Source organism: Sesamum indicum, linkage group LG9 (assembly GCF_026168435.1).
Source record: "Sesamum indicum cultivar Baizhima isolate 11 linkage group LG9, ASM2616843v1, whole genome shotgun sequence".
Lineage (NCBI taxonomy): Eukaryota > Viridiplantae > Streptophyta > Magnoliopsida > Lamiales > Pedaliaceae > Sesamum > Sesamum indicum.
In genome coordinates, this window is record NC_142665.1 from 21,718,054 (window position 1) to 21,739,826 (window position 21,773).

At 35.0% G+C, this 21,773-nt stretch overlaps 3 protein-coding genes across 4 annotated transcripts; 1 reads left to right on the forward strand and 2 right to left on the reverse strand.

Moving 5' to 3' along the window:
- Positions 1 to 1,445: 1,445 nt before the first annotated feature.
- Positions 1,446 to 3,547, reverse strand: LOC105177812 (cyclin-D5-1). Its single transcript, XM_011101066.3, has 5 exons — positions 3,090 to 3,547; positions 2,908 to 2,994; positions 2,509 to 2,800; positions 2,289 to 2,422; positions 1,446 to 2,174 (listed from the first exon to the last, which is right to left on the reverse strand). Exons 1-5 carry the CDS (start codon positions 3,336 to 3,338, stop codon positions 1,974 to 1,976), a joined length of 963 nt encoding a protein of 320 aa, XP_011099368.1. The 5' UTR covers positions 3,339 to 3,547; the 3' UTR covers positions 1,446 to 1,973.
- A 9,064-nt stretch (positions 3,548 to 12,611) lies between these two features.
- Positions 12,612 to 14,849, forward strand: BT4 (BTB and TAZ domain protein 4). Of its 2 annotated transcripts, none has more exons than XM_020699324.2 (6): positions 12,612 to 12,897; positions 13,004 to 13,261; positions 13,375 to 13,505; positions 13,619 to 13,925; positions 14,042 to 14,355; positions 14,446 to 14,849. In XM_020699324.2, the coding sequence occupies exons 1-6, from the start codon at positions 12,895 to 12,897 to the stop codon at positions 14,570 to 14,572; spliced, it is 1,140 nt and encodes a 379-aa protein (XP_020554983.1). In that variant the 5' UTR covers positions 12,612 to 12,894; the 3' UTR covers positions 14,573 to 14,849. The 2 variants fall into 2 exon arrangements, with proteins under 2 accessions (XP_020554983.1, XP_011099367.1); XM_011101065.3 differs by having other exon boundaries at positions 12,613 to 12,897; positions 13,001 to 13,261.
- Positions 14,850 to 17,584: 2,735 nt separating this feature from the next.
- On the reverse strand, positions 17,585 to 21,522 carry FH6 (formin homolog 6). The gene is given in 5 exon segments (XM_011101064.3): positions 17,585 to 18,745; positions 18,829 to 19,070; positions 19,471 to 19,670; positions 19,751 to 20,196; positions 20,198 to 21,522. Coding segments are annotated over 5 exon segments (2,676 nt in total). The 5' UTR covers positions 21,221 to 21,522; the 3' UTR covers positions 17,585 to 17,980.
- Between the last annotated feature and the right edge of the window lie 251 nt (positions 21,523 to 21,773).

Here is a 21,773-nt window from a genome sequence, read left to right on the forward strand (position 1 = left end):
TTGATTATTTTTTTATAAAAAAAGTCTTCGATTCAAATTTGCGTTTACCTACCCAAAGTTTTAGTTTATTACATTCGACCTCTTCATAAATAAATTCTCGACTAATACCATATTTCTAGCACTTCTCAATTAAAAGAAAAAATAACTGTAATGAAAAAATTATTAAATGTTCCACATACGCATCAAACTGAACAACTTTTAAATCATGTCACAAATTATTTTTGGAGAACATTTATTTTAATCTTAGTAAAAAAAAAAAATACTAAATGTTGCCAAAACTAAACCCTCTTTTGTACAGTTTATGTTAAGAAACAAATAAACCTCGAATATATGTTTCCAAAATAGTTATCAATTCAACAATTAATCAAACCCTTCTAAACACATATATATTTTAATTGAAAAAAATTGCAAGTAACGCCCCTCTTTTATATTGCAAATGAGTAGAATATCCTCATATATATATATAAAAAAAAAAAAAGAAGCAAAATGCGTCTCTATGCCTTCTCAAATGAAGCAAATTACCTACTTGAACAAGGGGTAAATTATTCTATTTTAATAAAACACAGAAAGGTAAATTAGTATATTTTTTATAGAAGTAATTCGTTGATTTGCAAAATCACAGAGAATAAATTGCATTGAACTCTACTTTAATTTGGTATATTATTTAGATAATCTGTTTATGTCATAGAATAAGAGTAAATCCAAACACAACGTTAATGTTATAATCGTTTTCATTTACATCCCAACTCATGAGATCTAAGGATACATATGAGCATTGATGAGAAAGCAAACATCCGCAGGCAAAGTGAGTAGATTAGATATTCTTGAGATTTATATGTAGGTAGCTAGCAGCATATTTGTTGCATGACTTGCACACAATAAGTGATGGATGGACCACAAACTCAGAGCAGAGGAGAGACTACTGCAGAATGCATGAGAGCATGTGTATTTAATGTAAGCTCAAGAATTAAATCCTAGTACATTTACAGACTGGACAAACTGCCACCATGTGATGAACGTATAGCCTTTCTTGTACTTCTCACCCATCAAACCAGAAACTACTCTCAACATTCATATATGTTTTTGAAGTGATCAAGAATATGAAGTAACAACGAGTTGATAATTATGATCAAGAACGAGTTCAATGGGATACGAACGCATGATTATTTTAGATTATGTATATGAGCTTGTTACTTGAGTTCGACATCACTATCTATTGTTACAAGTTGAATTTATGTACGTGCAACGTCCTTTAAGGGATGTTTGGAAAAAAATGTTGAAATTGATTATCAACTTTTGGCTAAAGTTAAGTTCAGTAAAAGTGATTGTTAAACCCCAAACAGAGCACAAATGAATAATAAAAGAACAAGTGCACCAACCATGTAAAGAAAGCTCAAAACTTACCATGCTTTTCTTTCCAATGGGCCAAATGCTACACAGAGATATCACATCAAACAAAAACAATTTCTCATTCCTCATTCCCCATCCACAGCTTTTTAGCTTTTTGAAACACAGAAAGCATCTCAAGAGTCTCTCCATCAGGGATACACAACAGCTCAAAGCAAAAGAATGAAGGATGTTGTGAATAAACAACAATTTCAGGAAAAAGCTACAAGCAGCAGCATTCACAGAGCCAAACACTACTACAAATGAGAATCCCACAGGCTTTAATGGAGTGTATTGGCTCTCACACAATCACCAACTAGCTTTTCTACTTTAGTCAGCTTCTCACTCATCACTTGTAAGCTAAAGCTATGCTTTTCTTTATTTATGCACCTCCCACCTTTCACTATTTGCCTGGTTGTCACCGCCTTAGGCTTTTGCTGAGCCCCTTATCAAGCATAACATGTCTTTGGTGCTTAACTTCCATTAGAGAATTTAATCCAATATTATCTGCAAAGTTCGAAATGTCGCCAGTTGTGCCTTGAGAACTACCGATTAATCTTCTTCATAAAGGACCATACTCGCACTTATTATGATTTATGAATCTTGGGCAAAGGGCAATGCTGATCACCATCAATATAGGATAGTCTTCTTTTCTTGCCAACACTGGATGTGATCGTTGAATCGTCAAGAACGTCAATCAAGCTTGATCGAGTGGACAGTGAATCAGGGTAAATAATCAATCTCGCCGTCTTGGATTTCAACAGACCATAACAGGACAATGCATGCTCCTGGGGAAATGAAGCTAATCAGTTGACAGAGAATAGCTCAATCTTTTGTAATGACCGACTTATTGATGCTATCTAACTTAAAATTGCCGACCATTATAAAGCAAAGGAACTCACTTTTTCCAGGGACCCCCATGATGGGACTGCATTCATCTTAATCTCCAGTCGTTTTCTCGTTAACTGATAATCATAAGCTGCCAAGACTGCTGCTGCTGCAATAATGGATGGCCGATGTTCCACCACATTAATCTCTGCATCAAACAATTGAACAGTTTAGTAACAAGCTTCTTGAATGCATATCCAAGTTAAAACCATCAATACAAATCTGAATTATTACCTTCCATTACTGCCAAGATTAACTCGACTGCTCGTGTTACCAGTTCTTTATGCCTAAATTCCCCACAGAACTTCGCGGTGAAATAGTTCAGATATGCAAAAGGAGTGGCACAGCTCATTTTCCATTCCAAAGTATTCAAGACCAGTAATTCCATCCTCTGGATCACATTTCCTTCAAAATTGTATTCCTCTACATGATATTCGGACAACGCAGGCACTTCACATTCCTCCATTTTTGCAGCCAAAGATAAACACGCCACTGATAGTAATCGAATAGCCCACAACTTCCCGTTCTATCAACATCAAACAACAATCACAAATCACATACTAATAAACAGAATTAGCTGAAAATCCCACCAAAAATCTTGCATCAGAAAGCATATACTTAATTCATACTTACATCAATCGACCTTGTTGAGAAGAACCGATCAAAGTAAATCAGCGACAGATATGCTGTACGAAAGTGAAATCCAAAGAGAGCCCTCGTCTGTCAACACGCACAAAAGCTATTTTAACAACAATAATCAAACAAAAAACTGCAGCACAAAGCTAATCACAAAATCACTCATCAAGACAACTGACTTCAAGAATCCATTTGACGGCGTCCCCACGTGCGCATTTCAACCAGCTTCTTTCACTCTTCTCTGAAGGATTATCGGCAATTGATTGAAAGACGGCCTCCTTCTGGATCAACATCTCAATATACTCAGAATCAGACTCAGAAACAAAACAGAAACCCAAGTTTTCATCTTTGTGATGGTACTGCTCGTTCAAACAGGACTCATCTTCTCTACACAGAAGGCTGGGCAATAAATTTTCAGAATCCTCCATTTCGATTGTTGTTCTTGGCTTCTGCAAAAATCTCGTGGACCCAGTAGAGAAAAGAGTAGTGAGAGGAAAGGATTTGGTCTGAGGGAAAGCTGTATGCAAAGAGATTGAGGATGTCTACTAGATTCTAGGAAGAAAGAATAAGGTGGTAAGCGGAGCGAGGAGTTGAGGTGCGACTTTGGTGCCGCCAAATTCAGCAGATGGTATAGCGCCATTATTATATATCGTGATCTTTTTACCATGGGGGTGGATGGATACGGCTTCCAATTTTGATTGTTGAATATTCATTCATTTTTACGCGACAAGTTTACACTCGAGTAATTTAGCATACATCCAAACGAAGTTATATGCTAAAATAAAATATATGTTGTTTGGAATATAAGTGTAGCAATCACAATGTATTATAGTGTATTTTTCTTATATAAAAAGATATAAACATGCACCAAATAATATAAATCATATTATATCAGCATAATGCAATTCATTTCCATAATATTATTGAATTCTTAACATTTAGTAAGAGTATCTACAGTTTGATAGATCGATTGATCTTTGTTGAAATTAAAATTTTGGTACAAAATGAATATCAAACTAAACTTTTGGTTCAATATTCAAGACGATGATTTTTTATTTGGTTTGAATTTTGATTCTTCATAAATTGAATCGAATTGAATGTGATGTGATTGGACTTGTAATGTTTAGGCCTTAGTTGACATCTAGAATGAAAACTGCAGAAATCATTAGAATTCCAATGCCTAAATTAGTATAAGAATAAAGAAATTGGGAATAGTAAACCAATAAAACAGTCTAAATATACTATAATGATAGTTTTCTCATGAGCAAGTATATTTGAAATGTACCCTTCTCGGTTGAGGGAGTTCTATATTTATATCTAGCTTCTCCTAATTAATGGGATAAGGCAATCTCCTCAAATTCGGGAAAGAGCTATCCATTGGCCGCTAGAATACCCCATTCTTTTGAATCAGGAAGGTCTTCTACGGATAACGTTATTCATTATGGATAAGGTCCTCTGCGGATAAAGGCCTCCCCAGAATCTTCAGGAAAATAGTTGAGGGGATGCCTTCTAGGTTTTACCCCTTATTGGAGGCGCCAAGAGCCTCTATTAAAGCGATCAAATCACACTTGCCCTGTAGAGCACCTTCTTAATGGGGGGGGGAGGGGTGGGTGGGGAGAGGGCGGCCTACAGAGTCTCGTGCATTTGGGCCTAGTCACGGATGGGCTTTCATCCTGAGGATCTCGGGCTTGTGGCTCAGCCTACGTGCTTGAACATTCTTCATTTTCGAGTTGAGTTATTTGGATCTCATCTAGTCCACATATTTATAAAATACTGTGTTTGCAATTAATATTATTAATCTCAATAATGTTATCTAAACCCAACAATTTCCTTTCTTCTTCGCCTTCAAATTGTCGGACTGCTGTCGCTGCTCTGTTGCCTCTATTTCTCACCTCGCGCCTCCGCTGATCCCAGGCCCCTCCCCCTTCTCTTCCCCATCGCAACCCTCTTCCTCCTCCCCCTTCCCTCGTCCTTGCACTGGCGCCGTTGCCACCTCCTCCCTCCCACGGCCGCACCCAAATTCGCCCTCTCCCTCCCCCTTCCCCTCCCCCTTCGCCGCCTCCTCCTCCTTCCATCTAAGTCCAGTCCGCTTCCCCCTAGATCCGCCCTGCCTCTAGTCGCCGCTGTCGCTTAATATATTATTTTTATTTTTATTTACTTAAATTCAAACCATTGATTTAAAATAGATAAAATCCGCATCATTGATTTAGTAGTTAAATTTGAACCTTAGATTGATCAAGATCCAACGATTATTAAATAAAGACATAAACACTATTTCAAATTTTAAATTAAAAATAATAATAATAATAATGGCACGTGTGATACATGAAACGCGTCAAGGAGATATTTTGCTCTATTTCTAATAACACAGGAGATAAATTATTATTATTTTTTTCTTTTCACAAGAAAGTAAATTGCTCGTTTTCTCTAACACAAAAGGATAAAATACATTTAACCCCATTACTATCGTCAATATTTGTAACATGATTATTATTTTTCACAATGAGAAAAACGCAAGTAAATTCGAATGATATTTTATCGTACCGGCCCAATTGATTTCGAGTCGCAAACATTTTGATTGAAATCACAGCAACCAAGTTTTGCAATTTTTAAATTGAATTCATTAAAAAAAGAGAGTTTTGGCTCATAAATGAATTCCGATAACAACCATTAATACCAAGGAAAGGGACCATCTGTTGGTCGTTATACAACAACTAGGGCTCCTCAACGGAGGAGGTCGGTGGGATCTTTTTCAAATAAACTTCATGTATCATGATGTAAGTATTGTGTGCAAACTAATTAAATATTTCTAAAGTCAATTAAAATTTAAAACCCGTTTTATCTTGAAAACCCTACAATGGGATACCAAATTTATGGGCTTTTTTTGGATTTGTATTATCACATTTTTTAAAATAAGATAAAACACACTTAATATTTGTTTTTGTGTTTTTACACCGTATCTGCGTGTTTTTCAACTTTCTATATATAATATATATATTTATATATATACATAATATAAAATAGACATGATTTGACAATAAACATTAATTTTTGTCTTTAAAAAATACAACATTAAATATAAAATATTTATATATATATACATTTTTTATATAAAAATATATGATTTGACAATAAATAGTGATTTTTGTATCCCAAATTCCAACATCATACATACACCACTTATTTTAAAATATTTTAAATTACCGCAAAATACAAATACAAACATATTATCTATTTTCAACACACACTTACTTATCTCTATTTTTCTTCTTTATTTTCTAAATACAAAATAAAACAACTAAAACACAAATCCAAACACAATGATGATTTTTAGCAAAATTTAGGCATGTTACAAAATTACATGGATCAAGTGTTGTTAAAATTTGAAGTGTGGAAAACAGAGTATATTCATGGCAATAAATTGAGAAGGAAAAACTAGGCTTTATTCATCTAAAAACTTTAGTACTTTATTCATCTAAACTCTCAAGTTCTAAAATTACAGAGATGTGAAACTATATATAAATAATAGATTTTTAGCAAAAAAAGAAAACTAACTCACTTTGAACTCTAGTTGGCAACATACTCAACAAAAATTAAATAATGGAGTACTAATAAAACACAAATACTGAGAACAAAATGATAAGTACGAGCAGAACTTGATAAATACAAGCAGAACTTTCAACAAGTATGAAAAAATCAAATAATATAAATCACGTCACGTTATTAACCCAACGTGAATGATTATGATGCAATATTATTTATGTTATTATGTATTTTCGCATCTCGATTCATAAATTTTGTTAAAATTACATGAAAAGTAAAATATCCAAAATTGAAAAATAATTCTAATACAAATTGAATTTGAGCAAATTTAGATTAATTATGTGGTAAGTATACTTACTCGTGAGATTATTGTACAGTTAAAAAATATAAATAATTACATAATAAATATATTACATTTATTTTATGATTGATTTAATTGAATCGAACTAGAGTAGAATAATAGCTTTCTTTCAAAATTAATGTCCTAGTCTTGACAAGTTGGCGGTTGGAGTTCTGGCAGTCAAACAAAGGTGGTTGTCCTACGTAGCCTGTCTAATCACCTTCGGATAATTAATACTGTTAATCCGAAATTTGTTATGCCAAAATCAGAAAAGACAAATGCAATTATATGATAATGTGAATATTCTTGAAGGGTGAGAAGTGAGAACCAATTACAACTGCCTAACGAATGAAAGAAAAGCCAAGCAGCCAGCTATTTCTGGAACTATTTAAGTACCTGATGTTAATTAATTAGTTAATTAATCCACATCTAATCTGTTTTCCGATAAACCCCAAATTCCCGCAAAGGGTTAAACAACAATTTGTGTATATTAAGATTGTAATATGGAGGGGGACGCCAGATCCGAAAACAGGACATGCTTTTTCTTTATTCTAACACAAATATCAATTTTTGTGAGTATCAGAACAAAATCATGTCGTTATTTGAGAGGTATTTTCATCCTGCTCTTTTGATGGATAAGTGCTAGTCCACATTTTGGTCGGTTAGGTCAGAATTCATCTATACTTTTTATGTGATTAGTATATAATTTAAATATTTATTAATCACATTATAAGTGCGTAATATATTTATTATATGATTAATTTAATACAATTAATTTTAATTTGAATAAAAATTTGCATATTGTAAACTTGGAACTGATAGAGATATATTATATTTATAAAAAAAAAAAAAAGAAGGATAAAAGTACCCTCAAAAGAATAGAATGCCACTATAGACTAAGATCCATATTATTCATTTTCAGGTTGGGTGGCAGCCCGATTTGGCGATTCGATGTTTGATTCGTTGATTGCCTAACAACACCAAGTTCAGGAACCTGTTGCTTGGTTCGAACAAGTACGTACATTTGATCCTATAAATATATTTAATCATTTTATTTATTGATATAATATTTATTATTTTCACCCAATCTCGATCTGAATTAAGTTTGAAAAAATCTTGTTAAGAACCATCCGACAAACTTAACCATATTTTCTTTTCTCAAATTCTCAAATTCTCAAATTTTTTGTCGGAATTACTACCTTAAGAGTGAAGTTGATCTCCCATCCGAATCAGACACCAAATACGAAGATTTTTAATGGGGAGAAAAGAATTTAGGCCCACGATATGATGTTATGAAGAAAAAGTAGTGATGAATATTAAAATGTTTGGTTTTAATTTTTGGGATGAATTATTAGTATGATTTTAGAAAATGTGAATATGATGATTGCAGGTGGGTAGGATGGAGCGTCTTGTGTACCACCACAAGGTGGGAATATCATACCAACTACGCTCCTTCTCCATTCCCCAAAATTTTCCGCCCTTTTTTTTCCACCCCTCTATATTCCACCAATTAATTAAAAAAAAAAAAGACTTTTTTTTTCCCACAAAGTGTCCCGACTTAATTGGACTCAAGACTAGTCTCCATTTATTTTCATGATTCAGTTAGTCTGAAAGGATTTGTTCATGATGGGATTAAAAAAAAGAAATTTTTCGCTGAATAAATCGACCTGATACATAGTGAATGCAATGAGTCATTACACCCTTACGCCAACCCATTGAATTGTTATGCTACACCCTCAAAATATTATCAAACTCATTCTTTTCTGATATTTGAAATTCTATCGTGCTATGAATAAGTTTGATATCATGCATTTGAATTCCACTAAACGTGTGGCTATCTTGTGTCACTTGATGTAAATTATTGTAATTTATTTGCCTTGTGATTGATATATTTTACTAATTTTTGAAAATTTTGACATGTAATTCATGGGGCTGAGGATATTTTAAATAAATTTGTATTTATATAAATTGTGAATCATTGAATTAACAGGAGACATTTGAAATTTATGGGGTAAATGTAGGATTTTAGATAGGTTGGAATTGTGGGATGGATTTTGATTTGTGAGGATTGAGTGGGAGTACCTAAAACTGGGGTAGATACCATACTTATGTTGAGTGATGATGCATTGAATGTGGGGGAGGTGGTGCTACTGCTAGCCTAGCTGTTCTCTGAAATTGGGTGTAGTTATGGTGTTTTTTCGAGTAGGGAAGTAATGGACTGCAAGTTGATTTCGTGGGGGAATGAAATGATGCTCAATCCTTCACTTGCTTAGTCCTTTTCTTTCCTTTTTTTTTTCAGAAAAAAATAATAAAATGATTATTTTGTTAGTACGTTATAAAATAATAAATTTATATAAAAGAATGAAGTTCAAATTCGTGATATTTTATAAATTCGTGGAATTTCTACATTAATTGTTAGATTAAGAACTAACAAGTTCAGTCTTTTGTTTTCATTGGGGATCGCTGGAAATGTTTCACTTCTTCTATCCTCACACCTAAATAATATTTTATATATTTTAGCTTTCTTTTTTCGCCCTTTTTGTTGGTATTTGCATATTCAACGCGTATGGTTTCTTTTAAAGAGCAAATAAAGTCATAAGTACCATGTAAAAATCTCGTGGGGTGCAGCTCAATGATTTGTGTATGAAATTTCTGTATAAAAAATTTTGCGTTTGAACCTTGGGTTTGTGCGTATGTATTGGGTGCGTGACGGATAAAAAGAAGAAATACCACAGACAAATATGACACCTACTTTTTCAGGTAGACTTGGACAATTTACAGTCCAAATATGGAATTTGCCATACTTTGCTTAAAAAATTATTAAATAATTCAACGCCTAATGACAAGTGGATCGGAGTTGAGTTGGAATAACCCAATTGGCAAGAATAAAAAAATGGCATGATATATATAGTATACATATTATATTTGAGTTATTAAATTTGCCTATTTGTTGCTGAATATGGATAAAATTTGATAAATTTGCTTAGTAAACTGGCACTGCAAATACAAATAATTGAAGAATGATCCAGCCTGAACATGAACCCACTGCTGAGACTTGTTACTGGGCCGAGGCCTGAATGGCTAACGGGTCAGGTAGGGCGGGCGCTGTCCTTACTCCTCAAAAATTATTGTTATAAGTGTGGGACGATTTTTATTTTTATCAACTCTACTAAACTCGGAACAGATTTTAAGTCTTGTCCTCCACCTATTTAAGTTAATTATTATAAAACATATCTAATTTCTATATAATACATATATTTGTAAAATAAATGATAATTTAACACAATAATAACTTTTTTTTATTTTCAGAAGCCGCCAGTGTCACGGTGCACCCCTTCCTGTATATAGATAGATTGAAAGAATCCATATACAAGATTCAAAGTCTTAAACAAGGAATACTCCCTCCCTTTACAAAAAGAATCAGAAACGAAAACTAAAAAACAAATTATCTAAATGAATAAGCTAAGCTAATCGGCCTTCTGCTCATGTTATCACTTGATCCCTGTTGATTCGACATGCGTGATTAGCAAGGTAGTCTACTGGCTGGTTCCCCTCTCTATAAACATGTGAGGTCATAGGCTTTGAAAAAACAAAACCCATTTTGGAGGCAATCACCAAACACAATAATAACTTGTTAAGTATTTATAACTAATAAAATTAATTTTTAAAAAAGGTGTACTGATTAATTGCAGGAAAAAGTTTTTATCCAATTTTGAACTGGAGGCAAACAAGTTCAAGTCTAACTATATATGGGGTGAGTCTGGTTTTAGGTCCAACCCAACGGCTTCATATCCGTCCCATTATTATTCACAACACTAAATAAATAAAGTCTTGTCATGAATTGCATCATTTTTTAAATTATAAGGGGGTAAATTGTACTTTGTTTTTCTACATGAACTTTTTTGTACTTTTCCATTAACACAGAGGATAAATTATATTTAATATGAAATCAAATAATATTATTTTTTTAAAAAAATAATAAAGTGAAATATTAGAAAAATAACTCAGTGGATAACAGAGATTTTAACGACAACCACGCACAATTTCTTTCTTTCTTAAAAAAAAAAAAAATAAAAAGACAAAGTAGTTAGAACGAGCTGAAAGTTGGAATGGACCTTTCTATTAGTCCATATCGTATTTCAATATATCCAAGTAATAAACACAAACTATTAGTTGACATTTGAATTAAAAATAAAAATCCGCATAAGCTCCACATAATCGCACACTCAGACCCTCAATTATTGATTTGTCTGCAAAAGGAGTTTTCTCAATTCGGAATTAAAAATTAGATTTTTCCCTTATTTTAGTATTTCTTTTTACTAATTCCAAATCTATGAGTTTTAAGTCCTTAACCACTCAAACTAAATTATTTAATCATATAAGTATGAGATTTGGGTGAAGTACTTTATTCACTCATCTATTACTTTACGTGGCCAAAAAGTTCAAGAAAGCTGCTTAATTTCCGTATTAAATCATTATAATTGTTATTATCATAATAACTACTACCATTAACGACATAATTATCATTATTATTACAAATTCAAATGTCCACAAATTTTAATTACCAACAACCCCAATATACTAATTATTAATATTAAATATATATTTAATTAATAATAATTATTAAAATAAATTAATATTTATATATTTATGAAAATTAAATTTACGATCTCTATGCTTTGACAATTAAAATTAGATATCATTGACGACTTATTTTTCTCAAGGACTAAATTAAGTTGATGCAAATTAAAATTCAGAAAGATCATTCACAATTGAATGCCTGTTTTAAATATTCTGACATAGAACTATATTGTGAGATAATTTTAAAAATATGAAATTATGAAGTTGAATTCGTATGAATATTTTTTTAGATAATAGGAGCCCGACAGTTATTGCAGGATATATTACAATATAAATTAATGTTTTAATACAAAAAAAGAAAAATTGAGGTAATGATTGAGTCAAAGGAAGAAGAAAGGAAAGTGCGGAGTCAGCGTAGTCTGCCGAGTACAAGAATCAGATAAGGATACACGGTACGCGTCAGCATCTACATGTGGGTTTATTTATCCTCAATATTGTAAATAAATATAGGTTAATTATATTACACCTGATTTATGATTTATTTGCATAAATTATTTTTTTATTATAATTATAAAAATTATTTTGACAGCTAAAAAATAGAAGTAATTCGTGTAATAATGCTAATATTTTTAGGATGTACGTGTAAATTTTTTAAAAAAAAGAGGTGGCTTGTGTATGTGATATAGATATTTTGACAGGTATATGAGTCATTATTTTAAAGATAGGGGTAATTTTAGATGAATGAGTGTAAATATAACTATTCTATAATTAAATTAATTTTATATAAAATAAATAGTAAATCATCTCTGTGTCTTAAAAGTAAATGAATTTATTGTTTTATATTTTTAGAAATAAAATAATTTATGTTGTTACTTACTAAAAATAAAGAAAAATAAATGATTATTATTTTCATAAAAACCTAAGTTTTTTATTTACAATGTCACGCGTACAGTAGTAATATGGGAGTTACTGTTAGAGTGATATATATAGATGTGAAGAGAGTAAAATACGTACACTGAGTGGGAAATACGTTGGCACGTTTTTTGGGTGGAAAAAACTGAAGGTGTTGGAGCTGACAGAGTTGCACATAATTCTCACATTATTAAAATCTTCGTCGGAGCTGTTTTCACGCCATTGCTTACCTGTCCACCACCCTCACCCACATATACGTCTATAGATATACTATATATACATTCACAACTCCTCAAACTCACCCTCCCCCCTCCGTTTTCTCTCTCTCTCCTTCCCCCCCCTCTCCCCCCCTCCCCCCTCCCTGTCTCTCTCTTGCCTGCACAAGAGAAGAGCCAATCATCCCATTGTTACAAGAACATCATCGTGAATTGTAACATTTTGGGGATTGCTGTGGGATTGGCTGCTCCGGAAAAACGTTGTCGTTCATAGGACGCTCTGTTTGATACCTAACATTGCGAGGGAGGCCATCAGACCAACAGGATTTAGGATTTCAGAATCAACCCAACTCCAGTTTCTCTCCACTTTTCTGCCCTGTTTTTGATTTTGAAATGGTTAGTCACCGTTCATTTTCACGATGTTGTGGAAATCAAGAATTGTTTGCAGAATTTTACAATGACATAGTTTCTAAGACAATATACATTCTTTCTGTTTCAGCAGAATTTGCCTGCACACAAAATGGATAGCAGAAATAAGAAATCTCCCTCGACTTTACCGCTTCCACCTCCATTGTCTCCTGATTTCATAACCAGGTTTCATCAGAAAGGCTTGAAGATGACCGGATCAAATATCAGACTGTGCTGTATCCCTAATGTCACAAATACTTCGTGGGACCGTCTTTTCGATGAAGGTTACAGAGCAGATATTTCCATTTTAACGGATGACGGTGGTGTAATCTACGCGCACGCAAGTATTCTTGTACGTGTTTTGATCTTTTCTTGCAAGAGAGCAACTATGTGTAAATGTTGTTGTCCGAATGCATTTACAGATGTAAGATATTTATGTTCTCTTTCCTGGTTTTCTGATTACAGGGTGTTGCGTCTCCCGTGTTCAAGGCTATGCTCAAGAGAAAAAAGGGCCGAGGCCAGAAACGAACAATCTCCATTCGTGGAGCTCCGGCTGAGGCAGTTCGTGTTTTTGTCCGATTCTTGTACTCTTCCTGGTACTTATAGTTGCTCCTTATATGATCCTTGTTTCTTCCAATGGTTGATAAAGAGTTTTGATGTAATGTTGTTTTGCAACGAACTTTGCTAATTGCAAATTTTACCTTCATAGCTATGCAGATGAAAAGATGAAGGAATTTGCATTGGCTTTATTGGTGCTTTCACACGCATACGCTGTTCCTCAGCTAAAACGACTATGTGAGTGTTGGCTTGAGCACAGGTTGATGACGACAGAGAACGTAATTGATATATTTCAGCTTGCTTTGTTGTGTGATGCTCCTCGGCTCAGCCTCATTTGCCATCGCTTCATCCTGGCAAACCTCAAGGCCGTTTGCGCCTCAGAGGCATGGAAAGACATGAGAGACAGCCACCCCGTCCTTGAAAGGGAAATTCTCGAGTCCGTGATTCATGAAGATGCTGTAAGTACTATATTTCTCTGGCACAAACCTCATGGAGCATATGCCATGCACGAATGATTCATAACACTCTCGGATTTTATCTATCTTAAACCGTTGTGTGGTTCAAATTTCTCCAGAAACAAAAGGAGAAGATGAGGAAGATGAACGAGAACAAAGTCTACATACAGCTGTACGAGGCAATGGAAGCTCTCGTTCACATATGCAGAGACGGTTGTCGAACTATTGGCCCCCATGACAAGGTCTTGAGAGACGATCAGGCTCCTTGTCAATACGCAGCCTGTAAGGGGCTGGAAGCACTCATTCGCCACTTTGCTGGATGTAAGCTGAGAGGTCCCGGAGGCTGCATCCACTGCAAGAGAATGTGGCAAATCTTGGAACTGCACTCCCGGCTTTGTGCACATTCAGATGATTGCAGAGTCCCTTTATGCAGGTGAGTTGAAACTAATATTCTTTGAACAACGTTGGTGTAGGACGAGCGATCTTGTGGTCTTACTGATATTGTAATCATGGCATTTAACAGGAACTTTAGGCAGAAGAGGAGGAAGCAAAGCAAGAAAGAGGACATTAGATGGAGAATTCTGGTGAAGAAAATAGTGAGATCAAAGAGCATAACTGGAGGCCCATACTTTTCACTGGAATCAGCATAATGCAAACGCTGCTTTCTGATTGTAGGAGAGAATACATTATACATCGTATTCCTTTATATTTACTAGTTTGTTAGTACATTAGTAGCTAGAAAGACACAGCAGAAAGATGATTCTTTTCTCTCTCTCTCTCTCTCTCTTTTTTTCTTTTTTTTTTTTTATATATATATATAAATTTGATTGTATTTATATATTTATTTTTTGTTCTGTTCTTACAATGGTCCACAAGAGACATAACGAGGCCTTTGCCTCTCTAATTCCTAAAGATTTTGTTAAGGTACTTAGTTTAGAGCAAGTCTTTTGGGGATCACAGGCGAAATTCGGATCTAGAAATGGCAAGAGATCCAAGTCACAACCGGTAAATCGGTTTCGTGTCGGGTTCGGGTTTATGTACATAATATTCTTTTTTTCTTTTTAATATCAGAATATAATAGTTATAGTATATTATTTTGTATCTAGGTGGGTTCGGGTTTTAGTTTTTGAAAAATTAATAATATATGGTATATATGATAAAGCTTGTCGTGTGTGTATTTCATATGTTTTATGTTTCTATATATGATAAAAATATTCTAGTTTTTGTTTTTTTGGAGAGGGATTAAATATTCTATTTTATTACATGTAGTACATAGTAAATTTATTATATATTTTAGAGTTAATTACAATTAAATTCTATCTAAAAATGCATAATTATATTTTTTTCTCAAAAAAATTTTAAAATTACACTAATACGCTCTTTGAAAATTCATTGTTTACAACTGATCCAATTTCATTATGATTTAGATAAAAAATATTGACATTAATGAAAAAAATTACATAAATTTCTAATTTTACTCCTCATTTAATGTTCTCACGTATAATTTTGTACTTATAAGGAAGAAAATATAATGATATTAATCTCACTATATATATATATATTACATTTATTATTTTATAAGTAAAAAAATATACATAAGACTGTTAAATGAGGGATAAAACAAAAAAATTACGTAGTTATTTTTTTCTAACATCAATATTTCCGTCCAAATCCTAACGAAAGATAATCAGGTGTAAATAAAAAATTTTCGAAAGGATCTAAGTATAATTTCAAAACTTTTTTGAAAAAAAAGTATAATTATGAATTTAATAGGGGGTCTAAGTGTAATTAATTTCTACTACAACTAAATTGACAGTCGTTCTTTTAAAATTATTCCTACTATATTTAAAATTTATCATTTTATCACAAAAGTAGAAATTATGTTAAACAGCTTCGAAGTGGTTTGGTATCCGCAAGTTTGGTGTTGTCGAAGTAAGAAAAATGTTTAGACCTGAATGGGAAGAGAAATTAAGGTTTGTTTTTTTATATTGATTGGGAAATTAGGGTTGCAAATAAAGAGGGGAATTTGGGAGAAATGAGAAAGAGGGTAATTTAGAGATTATGAAATTAGAAAGATTTATCATTACACTTGTATAAAAATTGCGTGAAAGCACCCCCTATTTTTCCTGCTAAGTCTATCCGGTCTTTTCTGGATTTAGGGATAATTTTACTTTTTTTTATTGGAGTTTGGTGTAATTGTACATAGGTTTTTTGTAATTTGAAAAATTACATCTAACACCCTTAATATTTGCTTCCGTCTAACAAATAAATCAATATGTTAGTAAAAATTCACTGAATTTGCTTATATTAGCCAAAGAATTGAATAAAAATGGAGATTTACCCTCAATTGACTGATTGCAGGTCAAATAATTTTTTTTTGACTAAACTGATCTTATAACAATGAAGTTATACCTAATGATATATATTAACGCGTGAGGACGTTCCTGGGAGAAGATTCAAGGAGTCTCTGAAGCGAAATAATAGCCTTTTCTTTTTACCTTTACCAGAATAGACAGCTATTTCGTAAAGCTTATGGTTCCTAACCAACGGTTTTAGCTTGTAGTTCTTATGATGACATGCTAGGTGCTTAAGCAAGAAAATTCCATCGAATCTAGAGAAATTGTGGAAGTAAATAGTTAACTAGGCTGAAGTTTTTCCGGTGCGCTTGTTAACTAATTTGATCCTAGAAAGATTTAATTGACTTACAAAAAATAATACTAAGTTAATTGGGGTTAAATATAATTTGTTTTCTAATTTTTATGTTAATATCAACAAGTTCAGTGAATTTTGACTAATACGGAACTTGTTTGTTAGGCGAAAGTAAACATCATGGGTATTAGATGTAATTTTTTAAAACACAGGTAACCTATGTATAATTACACCAAGACTCAGAGAATTGAGAGTTTAATTATCCCTTAATACATCTATACTAATTAAAAAAAAAGAGGGCTTCATATTCATAAATAATGGTTAATAACACCGTTGCACCAATTTTTTGTAAAGTTAAAAATGCTCTTCAACTAATAAAACTACTAACTTATTCAATTCTCAAATTATATTTAACTAATACATTAGTTTTCTTTTTTTTATTTTTTTAACGTAAAGTGGTGATTTGTATATTTTGCTCTTATTTATAATATATTTTAAACGTAAAAAGTTATTTATTATATACACACAAAAATAACGCGCCACAACCACTAATTTATTAAAAAAAACCTAAAAGCGGTATATCCAGTATTTTTAGGACTAAAAATAAAATTTTGGCCTTGGATAAATGATAACAATCTTGAATGATAATAGCAATCCCAAGATTGATTAACCTATAGGTTTCTTATTTCCACCAATTATTGATTGAAAATTAACCAGCCTCTAACCCTATTCCACATGGATGGAAGGTCTTCTCGACGTGCGGCCAGAATCCATATTCATTCATGATTCATCGGCGTTGTTGCTTCGGTGAGGTGGGCAGTAACCGATTATACATAACACTCCAGACAGTCCTGTGGCAGCGGCATTTCCACATTCATCTGGAGGTCATACTTCTACTTCCCTGTAAATTATGCAACGTCCTTACACTTTTCCTGGGCGTGCTCGCAATCAATTTAACAAGTATAATGTGATACAGAAAGATGAGTGCTTGAACTATAATTGCTATGAAATAATGAATGGACAAAAAGAAAGAATGTTTCCTTATTGAGATAAGTTAAACCCATCTATGATGCCTGGCATCGAACTCTATAAATGTATAAATGGACAAATGCTGTTCGCCTAAGGCTCTAATGTTTAGCAGACAAAATTTAAGCCTTTTTTTTTTTTTGGGGGGGGGGGGGGGGTCATTGCTACATATTGTACTATGATTGTTCAAAATTTCATAACTGCTTGCCGTCGGTAGAGACGTAGTCTGGAGCTGGGCTATGAGAATGTGAGAGTAGGGCTGTACAAGATGATGTTCTTTCCCGCTCCATTAATGTGTCCTATAACAAAATTATAGATAGTCTTTTATTCAGGGCTTCTTACTCGTTCACATGCCAAGATTGCATTTTATAATCATCTGAGATTCAATCTTGGTGCACATTGTATCTGTTGAGCACCGGCAACGACGCAGTTGCTGGCATTCTGAATGATCTCCCAGTGCCCATCGTTGCTCTATCCTGCATCCTCCCGACGTCTTTACAAACATTGTCTAGAATCGAGAGAAAATCCCGTACAATCATGAATATTCGGAACGGATGAGCCTCCTCTTTTGCAGCATCTCCATGGAAATATTCCGTCACCTCTTTCACCATGGACAAAGTTTTTCTTTCTTCAGCTTTAATTCTTGTGATTTCCTCAACAGCCTCCTTAAGAAACTCTTTCATTGAGTCGAAGAATTTACCTTGCGTGCTTTGTTTCTCATATTGCATGACTGATCTCACTTTGTCAAGTCCCATTTCAAGCTTGGAGACGTAGCTACTCAATACATCTGAGTCCATCCCTGCTGCTTTTTTAACATTGCCTAGCTCCTTGCTTAGTCCGGACACAACTTGCAACCCTTGCTTCTTGAATTCCTCTTCTTTAAAGTTGAAATTTGTTTTGTTTGGCAGGATATCAGTTGCAGAATCAGACTGTGCTCCTTCGGACCTGATGATCTCTTGTACCACAAAGTGAAGTAAGGTTGTCTTACCATCAGCCCCTTTTACATCCACTAGTTTTAACAATGTATCCAATTTGAAAGCTCTGGCATCGCCGCGATTAGTGCCATCATTCATGCGGTTTCCTGTCCTTAGAACAGCTTCAAGGAGTTTAAGGAACAGACGACTATTCTTCAATTCTTCACTGGCTTCCTGCATCGCAAAATGAGCTACATGAAAAGAAGATTTTTGTTGAACTTAACACAGTAATAGTGAAATAGAAGAACTGAAAGTACCTCTAGTGTTTGGAAAGACTTTCTCAAGTATGTTATTTCTGTATCAAAATTTGCTCTGTACAGCATAGCTTCCACTCTTTTAAAGGCAAATGGGATATCAAGTATTGCCTTGAGGAACCGTTCCGCTGATCCTAGTTTAGAGCTTTCACCATTGTAGTCTTTGAGTTTGATCTCTTCCTCCTTGGTCGGTGCCATCTTAACTAGAGTCTCCAAAAGCTCTGGACCCAATCCCTCTAGGTTTCCTGCAGCACCATAAAACATTTTCATTGGTGTACAATGATGAATTCTGAACTTCCAGTATTTGAAGTAGTAATTAAGCATTTTAATCTAGGAGTCACAACAGTCCTGGATTCCTATTTCTTATCAAGCACCGTGAAGTGATGATGACATTGCTCCAAAAAGGGATTAAGATGTGCTATATTGTCTGCGCATTGTTTTAGGGGGATCAGGTTCAGGGAGGGGGTTGTTGACAGATGTAATAATGCAACTAGAAATTGTTTGACTCGCCTATGCATATGCCATCAGATTGAGGACAACAATAATACCACATAGTTTATTTCATTCTCACGCCACAAAATAATTTATTGCAAGAACCTGAATCCAGTTTTATAGCTTCAGAATGGAGAAAAGAGTAAACCATACCATCCAAAAGTGCTTCAGAAACCTCTTCTTTAGTCACATTCAGTGCCCGTAACAGTATAGCGATGTTCTGTGATTTCTTTGGATCAAGTACTCTGTTCTCCTGCTCCACAACAGGCAGAGGAGATTTTCTAGTTGCTTCCTTGGGACCTGAATTTGCAGAATTACATCCGAAAAGCGACTCCATGGCATCCTCGTTCAACCTGCGGGGACATGATACATAATCATAGGTTGTACTTGTGCAGCAACGGTTAGTTTCATCAAGAAAGTATGTTTCACTTACTGGAAGGAGCTTGATTTCAGCTGGTCCCAGACTGTGGCTCGGTCTGAGGTGGCTCGTACTTTGTCCCAATGCAAAGGTTTCAGTTTAGGTTTTGATCCATCCCTGTCTTCCGAGTCAGCTTTCTCTGATGAACTGATGCCGTTATTTGCTTCATCAATAGGGCTTGTATTCTCAGTCCCTTGATTTGCTTTCGGGCTAGGAGTCTTTGGTTGTGGGCTTATCGCTTGTTTGGTAAATGGTGGAGGTGTTCGTGTTTCCGCAGCTCCGAATTTTCTTGGAATTGACAGCTGGGTTGGTGGGGGCGGAGGTGGAGGTGGAGGTGGAGGTGGAGGTGGAGGTGGCGGCGGTGGCGGTGGAGGCGGAATTGGAACCTTAGATGTCTGCTGATCATTATTGGTTATTGATCTGAGCCGTGCCATATCTGGTGGTGGAGGGGGGTCCCGGAAATTTCGGCCTTTTAGGAGTATATGATAGTGCTCTGCTGGGCTGCAGCGGCCCCAGGGATGAAGCAGCTGGTGGCGGTGGTGGAGGAGAAGGCGGTATGGATTGCTTTATTGATGGTATTATTACAGGCCTCGTATCAGGAGATGATCCCTGCAGTCGAGATTTTGGTGAAGTTCTCTTGGAATGAGGAACAGAACCACCACCACGATTCTCCGACTTGCTTTGGTTCACCTGGCTGACACTGTTGTTCAAATAGACCTGACGTGAAGCCGGAGACTCATTGCTCATAGAAGACCCTTGTGGTGTGTAGAAATTAGTATCATGGCTCTCATCGTCTGACGACGACATTGGTGGTGGTGAATTTATGCTCGGAGGCGGTGGGGGCTTCGGCAATGGTGGCAGAGGCTGAAGGTCAGGACTCGGTCTATAACGCTCGGATCTTTTGCCGGAATTCAGCTTTCGGTATGGTGAGCCACTGGCGCCATTGGTCTCATTCACTATACTTCTACTCGACGGCTCCACCGTCCCAATGTAGAGGAAAGTGGACGGCGGCATTCTAGATTCGTCGTTCATACGGTGAGAATTTCCACCAACGAGCTTCTGGGACTCATCCGCCTGTTTCACACGGTGCTTGTACAGATAGAACGCCAGCGCCGACACCATTGCCAGGGTCAGAATTGCTGATGTTATTGCAATTGCTACTTTCTTGGTTGAATTGGACGGCCGAGTAGTAACTGTATTTGCCACTGATGTGGTGGCGGCAGCCGGCGCTGGCGGCGGCTGCTGGCCCTGATCCGTGGGTCCATTCGGAAGTTCATGGAAGAATGGCTGGTCTTGACCCGGCAAATCCGGGGCGGCGGGGGGCGGAGGTGGTTCAGATTGGGATGGGGGTGGAGTTGAAGCAGATGGAAATAAAGGTTGGTGCAGAATTCTCCTGTTTTGGTGTTCACCAATGACATCCGCCCCTGCAGTGGATTGGAGGGTGAATGATAGGATCAAGAAAATGGTGATATAATCAGAGTTCATTGTGTTGTTTCCTCGGTAAACTCTCCTCTAATCTTCTTTTCTTTCACCTTATTCATCATCTCTGGTTTTTGCTCCTAAAATTTTCAGTGGTCACCAAGATTGGGAGAGATCGAGAGAGTGTAAAGAAGAAACTTCTCTGACCTGCAAGATCTAGATGCTAGACGCACTTTTCCATATAATAATGTTCCAACTATTTTACAATTTACTAATGAAAAAATGAACAGAAAGAATGCATTTAGTAGTTAATTTTGCTGTGGTACAAAGGAATAGTAGTAAAAGTTTGAGTCACATGGGAATGGGAATGGAGAGGATTGGTTTACTTTATTGATGATGCTTTTGTTTTTTTTTGTTTGATAATTATAAAGGAGAGGGATGATGAGGACGTGGTGCTGGGTCTAAAAGGACCACGTTCTCTTTTCTCTCCCAAATAAAAGAAATTCTATTTCTATATTATATCATCAATACTATATATAAAGAAAAAAGTTTTTTCTCTCATAATATAGTTTAAGATATAAAATATTTTTTATTATATGCACGTAGGAACGACGTATCA